At 41.7% G+C, this 9309-nt stretch overlaps 1 protein-coding gene across 1 annotated transcript in view; it reads left to right on the top strand.

The window, feature by feature from the left end:
* ASAP1 (ArfGAP with SH3 domain, ankyrin repeat and PH domain 1) overlaps positions 1–9309 on the top strand; it is a 291905-nt gene that overhangs the window by 137711 nt on the left and 144885 nt on the right. Inside the window, exon 4 of the mRNA XM_019552858.1 lies at positions 6013–6085. Within this exon, the coding sequence (XP_019408403.1) occupies positions 6013–6085 (73 nt within the window). The remainder of the gene's footprint in view (positions 1–6012; positions 6086–9309) is intronic.

Here is a 9309-nt window from a genome sequence, read left to right as displayed (position 1 = left end):
TGAGCCCAGCTGACTTCCTGCCCTTTGGGCAGGGGGCTGGACTCGATCTCCCGAGGTCCCTTCCAGCCCTAATGTCTATGAAATGTCTATGAAAATAGATCCAGGGAGGTGATACTTCCCCTCTGTGGCGTTGGTCAGACCACAGCTGGAGTACTGCATCCAGTTCTGGGCGCCATACTTCAAGAAGAATGTTGATAAACTTGAGAGGATCTAGAAGAGGGCCACTTGTATGCTTAGGGTCTTATCCTGTGTGGAGTGACTGAGGGACCTGGACCTCTTCAGCCTCCGTGAGAGAAGGCTGAGCGGTGATCTTGTGACCGCCTATAAATTCATTAGGGGTATGCAGCAAGGGATCAGAGATGCCCTGTTCACCAGGGCGCCTCTTGGGGGTAACAAGGAACAATGGTCACAAACTAACAGAGAGGAGATTTAGACTAGATATCAGGAAAAACTTCTTCACTGTAAGGGTGGCCAGATTTGGAATGGGTTTCCAAGGGAGGTGGTGTTCTCCCCTACCCTGGGGGTCTTTAAGAGAAGGCTGGATAGGCATCTGGCTGGGGTCATCTGACCCAGTACTCTTTCCTGCCCATGGCAGGGGTTCAGACTCGATCTGTTGAGGTCCCTTCCGACCCTAGCATCTGTGAATCAATAGCCCAGATTTAGGTAATGCAAACCCATCTCTGTCAGCAGTGAATGCATTTTGTCTAGTTTTCTAATTAGCTTTTGCTGTGAAGATCTTTTATTCTGCAGTGCATTTCCAAATTAAACTGGCTTTTCAAGCATACCTAGAATTTTCCTTGAAGCTTTTTGTTTCTTTTTCAGTCCTTTGGCTCAGTTTTAGAACTCTGAAAATTTCACTGAAAATGTTTTTGTCATTAATATTTATATGAGCCCCTATAAATGTGCAGGTAATGGCATGATATGATCCGATATATGAGCCACGCAACCGCATCTGCTACCATGGCAGACATTCATGGCAGGAGGTGTGATTGTGGGATCCAGTATCAGATCCTATCACTCCTTATTGGTGCAGAGGGAGCCATGGATAATCATTCCAGACTTACCTTTCACTGTCAAGATGCAAGCTCCCTTGGCTGCAAGTCCTGCAGCTGACCAGGCTCCCAGATGGTGCCCTGTATGCTGCTGTGGCTGAGTCCCATCAGCTGTGGTGCTCCCGGCTGCAGCAGAGCATGATGCACCCCCACAGCTCAGAGCTCTGTCACTTTGTACTTTGCACATGTGGCCAGTTTAAATACATGTAACATGTATATCACACACGTTATGAGAGGAGCCAGTAACTGCTGGACTGATCATCACTCTAGTGAGGTCAGTCATGTTCATTGGTTGCACTGAAACATCGAAAACAATCCAAATCAGTACAGCAAATGCCTTCAAATCCCTAGATACTGCAAAGCCCTCCAAACATATCTCAGCAAGAAACTTGCCAATTTTAGCATTGAAAATGCTGACACTTGTGTTGAAAAGGATTGGCAAGCTCTAAAGGAGACCATCCATGAAGCTCACACAGAATCAGTTGGCTTTATCACCCAATGCCCTTGGGACTGGTTGGCGTGAACAATGCTGAGATCAAAGCTCATCTTGATTGGAAGACTAAAGCTTTCTGTGACTGGCAAAACCATCCTGTGTTCAGTCAGAAGCAGGGAACTTTTCAATAAATTAAAGCTGAAGCCCAGACAAAGATTCAAAAAATCAAAAACAAATGGTGGGAAGAGAAGGCAAAAAAACACAACAGTTTGCTGACAGCCATGACATGCAGAGCATCTTCAGTGCAATCAAGGGTGTGTACGGACCAAGCTCTCGTGGGCTTATCTTGCTTGGATCTGAAGATGGCAGTACATTCTTCAAAGACAATGAGTCCATCAAAAACCATTGAAAGAAGCACTGTCAATTCTCAGTTCAGGAACTTTTGGTAGTGACTGATGAAATTTGTCAAATCCATCCTGCAGCACCCAGTAAGGGAAGCACTTGCCAGTCCACCAACTTCTGAAGAGGCCTACCAGGTGATATGACAGGTGAAGAACAACAAAGCTTCTGGCCCTGATTGCGTACCAGCTGAGGTCTTCAAAGTAGGTGGGGAAGCTATGACCAATAAGCTCCATGCACCATTTCTCAAAATCTGGAACACTGAGGAAATTCCTGCTGACCCAAGGAATGCCAGCCAGTATTGTCACCATTTTTAAAATGGGAGATTGACTGTGGAAACTATTGAGGTACTATCCTCCTCTCCATGGCTGTGAAGATCTTCATTTGAATTTTGCTGAACTGACTGCTCCTTCTTGCTGAGGAAATTCTCCCTGAGTCTCAGTGTGGTTTCAGACCATCAAGAGGCACAATAGACATGATTTTTGAGGCCCAGCAGATCCAGGAAAAATGCCGAGAATAACACTAGGATCTGTATGTGGCATTTATTGATTTGGCCAAAGCCTTCAACTCTGTTAACCATGAGGTTCTGTGGAAGATCTTCTCGAAGTTGGGCTGCCAGGGAAATTTGTCACCATGCTAAAGCTCCTTCATCCTATGCACTGGCTATACTACAAAGCCCTTTGCTATTTGAACTGGCATCAAGCAGGGCTTGCATGATTGCACCAGTTTTGTTTTCCATCTTTCTTGTGGTCATTAAAATACTCATCCCTGACTGTCTGCTACATGGTATCAGCACTGAGTACGGGATGGACGGGAACCTTTTCAATCTCTCCCACCTCTGTGGCAAAACCAAACTTACTTTGGCCTCAACTGTGGAACTTGAGGCCACTGTTGATTGTGTTGTCATTGCAGATGTGGAGGAGGACCTACAAATGGCCCTTACCTGCTTCTCTCAAGCACACCAATGCCTGGGACTGACCCTTAACATCGGAAAAACAAAGGCCAGTCAACTCCCCCAGCAAAGATCCTCATTGAGAGACAGGAACTGGAAGATATTGAACACTTTACATACCTCAGCAGCAGTCTCTCAAAGGCCAGCATCAATAAGGAGACCCAGCGTAGGATCCAGTGCATCAGTTCTGCTTTCAGAAGGCTGAATCATCAGGATGGTTCAACTGTCACAACACCAGGACTTGAACAAAACTCCTGCTGTACAGCTGTAGTAATCCCAACTCTTCTCTATGGCTGTGAAGCTTGGGTGACCAGCAGGGACCACCTGAAAAGCCAGGAACGCCGCAACCACTGGTGCTACCTCCGAAAGATCCTTGGCATAAAATGGGAGGATTATTGCATAAATTCCAGTGTCCTCACTGATGCTAACACCACCAGTATTTAATAAACATCAGCTGTGGTGGACAGAGCACGGTGCATGCATGCCCAATGTACATTTACCGAAACAACTGCTAACCTCCCGACTCAGCTAAGGACAAAGGACATGCTTCAAGAGCGCCCTCAAGGTGAACTTTTAAGAAGTGTGGCACTAACACCACAAATTGGGAAAAATTAGCCTAGGAAAGGGCTACATGGTGATGCCTTATGAGAGGCGGTACATCTTACTTTTGAGGAAAACCTTCTCATCCTGGAGGCAGAAAAATGATAGAAATGGAAGGAAAGGAAACAAGACCAAGAAATCTGTGGTCTGATCCTCCCTTTAACCACTAGCTGTGGCATTTGCCACAGAGTCTGTGGCTCTAGGATTGGTAGTCTTATCCATCAATGGGCTCATTTACAACTCTTTACTTGACCTGTGGGGTGATCATCCTCGACCACGAGGGATTGCTGCTGCTGACGACGAGAGGGGGGCCTGTTTCTCAGAATTTTTCTTTTCGGTGCTTAAATTCCAATCTGGCATGGTATCTGTTCTGAGTAGTTGTCCTCATAGTTAAAAACGAAGGTATTTTTTACATGGAAATTTGCTAGGAAATATGGGGAGTGGTTTAAGATCTATTGAGAAGTAGTCCAAATTTGACAGGCATCTTAAAGGAATCTGAAGGGGGACAGCTGCCATATAACTTGTGAGTAAAAGTACAGTGGCTATGTACAGACATTAAGGCCATGTCCCTGCTCTCCCTGGAGAAACCATGAGTGTCCAGATGTTCAGGGTTTTTTTTCTCCTAGGACAAAAATGGCCACTCCAGAAGAAAAATTAACCTGGTATAAACCAGGGTTAAATCAATCTTAGGAGAGTATCTCTTAGGTGAGAGGGAATAGTTATAGCACAGTACTCCAGCACTGTCTTCCAGACCTCCTTTCCCCCCTGGTCCTTTCCCTGCTCAAGTAAGAGTGCTGGTTTCTGGACTCTGCTGCTTTAGCCATGCAAAACATGTCCTTTTAACAGTCCTGCATTGTCCTGCTGGGAGTTGCAGACTGACTCTAATTTGGGTCAGCCAGTCAGGACCATGTGCACTGCTGTCATCTGTCTCCATGCAGACTCAGGGAGCTTACAGAGCCCTCCCAGCATCAGCACTGCAAGCTCTCTACTCCTCTGGGGCTCAGTATTTGAACATCTGTTCAGGCTTCTTTAAGTACATTTTTATACCAGAAAAACAAACCTCAGAGAATTCTGCCAGATTATTCAAATGCGTGTCTGCAGCCAGTTCAGGTTAATTTTTAATGAACAAATGCAAGAATTTGATTCGATCTATTGTTTTGATGGAAGTTAAATGAAAAGAGAAGGTAGGATAAGAGTTGAATAGCTTTGCAACACATTTAAGTTCTTGAATACCTAGCCTCAATTGAAATGCTAATAAATGTTGTACCATTGGGTACACAGTGGGGTCTGAATTGGATATTAATCCACAAACATGCTTAAATTATTTCTTTTGCTTCTTGGCTTTGTGCATCTTTCAACTGTAGCTATTTTGTATTGCAAAAGTTGAGTCGCTTTACAAAATTATACGTAAAAATTCAAATCCACTTGCATTGTAAAAAGGCAAAGTATTTTTTGACCTTTTGTTATTGACCTAACATTGGAGTTATTGATCTGAAGTTGTTCCCACTTCCTTTTGTGCTTCAAAATAATGTGGTTAAACAATTCTATTCTGTATTTATTCTCCATCATGAATAATGCAATACAATCAAACATATACAGTCAAGTGCATAGTGACTATGCATATGAAAGAATGGATCTAGGCTGCCTTGCATAGTTTCAGGTATGGGACAAAAAGTTGTTATACTACAGATCAGATTGACTTTTTCTCTTTTCTCAGATGAATTTTTTTCACTCCCACTAGATTCTGAATGGGTTCAGCAGATTATGTGCTTAAAAAGAACAGGACCACAAATTTAATTGCAAACTTTGACCTATCTGGATCTTCAAATTAATTTACTTGGTGGAGGGTTGCGTGCTTAAATATAAGAATTCATAAGACTATTTTGGAGTAATAGAAATCTAAAGAGTTTCCTCATTTAAATAATAGCACTAAGTTACTTATATGTGTTTGTAGGATCAGATCCTAAATTTTTTTTTTGCTCTGTTGAACCTTATCTTGCTGCAATCGGTTTTGTTTGGAGTAATATTGTGATTGTTTCAGGTGGACAGTATTTCTGAAAATGGTGTGCTTGTTATCTTAACAATTGACAGCAATATTTAACTGAATGAGAGAAAAAATACTTTTCTTGGGATTGTACTTGTTTAGCTTGTGCTTGTAACAGCATTTTCTATAGTTGTTTTTACCGTTTTCACTGTATAATCTGTTTTCATGGGTGGAAGGATATTTTTACACTACAGCCATATAAATTAACAGGGTATTTAGGTAACTGAAGTACCTGAAATGTTGTGAATTCCAAAGCAAAAATTTAAAAAATAATGAAAAGCAGATGGTGTCCCTTTATGAAGTTGTAATCATCGTATAGCCGTCCTATAGCTTTATCATGATCCCTCTGCTCTGCCTTCAGACTTAAAGGTCACTTAGAGTCTGAACCTCCCCAGAAGCTTGAACTCAGGGCATGTGTAGTTCTTTCAGCCCTTGAAATTATTCATTAAATACTTAATAACAATGTTCTGTTTACTCTTGTTTACTAATATTCAGTAAGCAGAACTGATAGTTTCATTATCTTTTATTACAGGCATTGGATCAAGACAGAACTGCACTACAGAAAGTGAAAAAATCTGTAAAAGCAATATATAATTCTGGGCAAGGTAAGAGTTTTGGTTTATGATATTACTAAAACATCTAAAAGTCCTTTAATATTTAAAAAATGTCCTTTGTCTTTTACTACGCGTTAAAAAAACAAAACATAGGGGCCTGCCCATTCAGCAGTAAAAATTTAGCAGGAATGTATCTTCCCAAAATGTTGTTCCTTGCTCCTTGATTCCCCGAGAAGAGACGTGTACTGCAGGGATACTGCTTGACTGTTTTCAGAGCTCCTCATGGAACTGATTTTGGCTGCTTGGGCGAGACAAATTTTCCTCTTTGGCTATAACATTTCACAGCAGCTTCATTCCATTAGAGGGAAAAAACTGTTGACCAGAAGACATGTCAGCAGGGAGCTGAACTCTAGATTTAGATTGTGGAAAGCAGTACCAGTTGAAATAATGAGCATTAGCCTCGTTATGTTTTGAGCAAGTGCCACCGGAGTTACTTAGACACTTTGGGTACCAGTATAAGAAACTAGGAACTGGTTGGCAAATAGATCACGCAGTGTTACTGACATTCTGTTTTGCTGTTTAAGTTCCCTGTGCGTGGTAACCAGTTTGATTTTGAAATACTTTCTTAGTAAGTTTTTGGTAACATTTAAATAGAAGTCAGATGCCTATTGTTGACCACGTTTCACAAATATGAATTCGTGAGTGTTGAAAGGACAGTTTAAACAGCTTTCTGCTTGTTCCATGCAAGTTGGTGGGAATTTTGCCAGTGATGTCTGTGAGAACAGAGTTTGGGCCTTGGTCATTTTCTATCTGATCGTGCGGGACTATACTGTTTTTAAAAATTAATTTCAGGGAAGCCTAATTTGCATCTGTTTCTCATTCAAGCTCAGTTTAGCAGCTATTTCCCTGTCAGAGCACTGTGTTGGTGCTATTTATTCAAAAAAAAAAAAGAGAGTAAAAATGTAACTTATAGTATGTGTTAGGTACTTACGTGGTAGTAATTTACCCGTCCTGCTTCAGCATTGCAACATATGCATCGTCCCCTCACTCGCTTCCCTAGCCCTTGAGTTGATCTGGAACAGTCAAGCAGTTAACCATGGCAGACAGAATGAAAGTAAGTATCTTTCATGTTTTCATAATGTTACTGAAAACTACATTTTTGAAGATGGGCAGACCTTCCAGAGCAGCACCTGTCATTCTAAACATGCTTTCTGAATTTCAGAACTGTCAGAATCCAAACTGTAAAATCTGTACTGCCAGCTTTCAAATGTTTGATTCAGACCACAGTGTCCAGTTGTTAGTAGCCCTAAGCTTTGAAATTAAAGCTGGTTTCAAAGTCTAGAAGTGTGGCATGTCATGTGAGCTGTTTTAGTGGATCAGTATGTGGTCTAAAATTAAATTGAATGAGGCATTTTAAATAATAGCTTTATAGTTAAAAATGTAAATGCATTGTGTAGCCAAGTTGAATACAAAGCTTGTATGCCATTGCACACTCTGGAAATTGTGCAATTTTTAAAAATAAATTCAGACGCCTGAAAAAGGTGAAGGACGTGTTGGAGCAAGCCAAGTCATTCTTTAAAGCTCTTTGATTTAAGCTTACTGTTCAATGTAGGGTAAGAAAAGTGTGATTAAAAAGATTCATAAAATGGTTGTTTAAGGGACAGGGAAATATAACTAAAGCTCAGAGTGAAACCTAGTAGTGATCAGTGTTAAAAAATAAAAAAAAAAAAAAATTGATGAAGAATCTGTACAAAATTTGGCATGTTAAACATTAAATATTCCAGGAGAAACAAATGTGGTATATTTTTTTGATCCTTAAAAAATTAAACATAATACTTTAGCTCCCTCTTCAGAATATTGTGCAGGTATGGTCATGTGTTACTAAAATTAAAGGAAAACAACACAGTGCAATTCATACTGTCATAAGAAAACACTTGTATGACTTGGTCGATACAGAGGCAAAAATGAAAGGGGTGACCAGCTCACATGTGGTTACAGGTGAAACCCTCCAAAGAAAATATATAGAAAATAAAGTGTCTAGAGACTGAATGTAGACACAAACTGATTTGAGCTGCTTAAAGCCTGTAAGAACCATTTCCATGTGATTCTTTTTATCTTTGTACGTCTGACTGACCTGTTTGGAAAGGAACCAGTTCAGCAGTGAAACAAAACCTCATTGAACTGTGGAGAAATTCTGCAAGCAGTTTTAAAAGCAGCAATAAAATCTTGTCATATACTAGTTCAAGGACCTAGATGACATTTTCATGTTGCGAAGAGAAGCCACTAGCTGCATATTGTGTGCCGGAAGACAGAACTTATTTACTAGGATTGTTATTTATGAGACAGTTGATTTATGTTGTTGACCTTTTAACTCTCATCCATAGTAGACCCTCTTGAAACCTTGGAACTAGTGAGGATGGTGGAGAGTAGCTGCACAGAAACAGTAGTGCTGTAATGGGATGGTGTCAAGAAGTTTAAAACTTATTTTGCAAAAAATAATGGTTTCCTCTTGCTGTGTTTTGCTGTTGGTGGTCTACAAATTATGTCATTTAAAAGAAATTGTCTCGTGATTCTGGCACATTCTGAATCAGAAAAGCTCAGAAGATTGGGTTTGTCACAGATCCTCTCTGTGATCGGCAGAAAAAATGTTGTCTTGTTAGTAAAAGAATGGGTCAGCTTTAATATCTTGTAAATATACCTGAGAATTTTCTATACTTGCTGTCCAGCTCGTTGGGTTTTCTGGTGTAGTTAGATAATTTCATAGTTTCTAGGGTCAGAAGGGACCTGAGTAGATCATCTAGCCCGACCCCCTGCCATGGCAGGAAAGGTTACTGGGGTCAAAAGACCCCAGCAAGGTGTTCATCCAGCCTTCTCAGGGTAGGAGCCAGCACCACTTCTCTTGAAAGTTGGTTCCAGATCCTAGCTACCCTGACCATGAAGGAGCACCTCCTGATATCTAGCCTAAATCTACCCTCTACCAGCTTGTGACCGCTATTCCTGGTCACTCCTGGTAGTGCACGGGGGAACAGAGACTTCCCCAATGTCTGCTGGTCCCCTCTGACTAGTTGGTTACAGGCACTAGATCTTCCCTCAGCCTTCTCTTGTGGAGGCTGAACAGGTTCAGGTCCCATTGCCTCCTCGTAGGGCCTGCCCTGCTGCCCCCGGATCATGCGGGTGGCCCTCCTCTGGACCCTCTCTGTGTTGTCCACATCCCTCTTGAATTGTGGTGCCCAGAACTGGACGCAGTACTCCAGCTGCGGCCTGACCAGTGCCGC

Source organism: Crocodylus porosus, unplaced genomic scaffold (assembly GCF_001723895.1).
Source record: "Crocodylus porosus isolate Cpor-Errol unplaced genomic scaffold, CroPor_comp1, whole genome shotgun sequence".
NCBI classification, from domain to species: domain Eukaryota; kingdom Metazoa; phylum Chordata; order Crocodylia; family Crocodylidae; genus Crocodylus; species Crocodylus porosus.
This window is presented reverse-complemented; position numbering and strand designations above follow the sequence as displayed.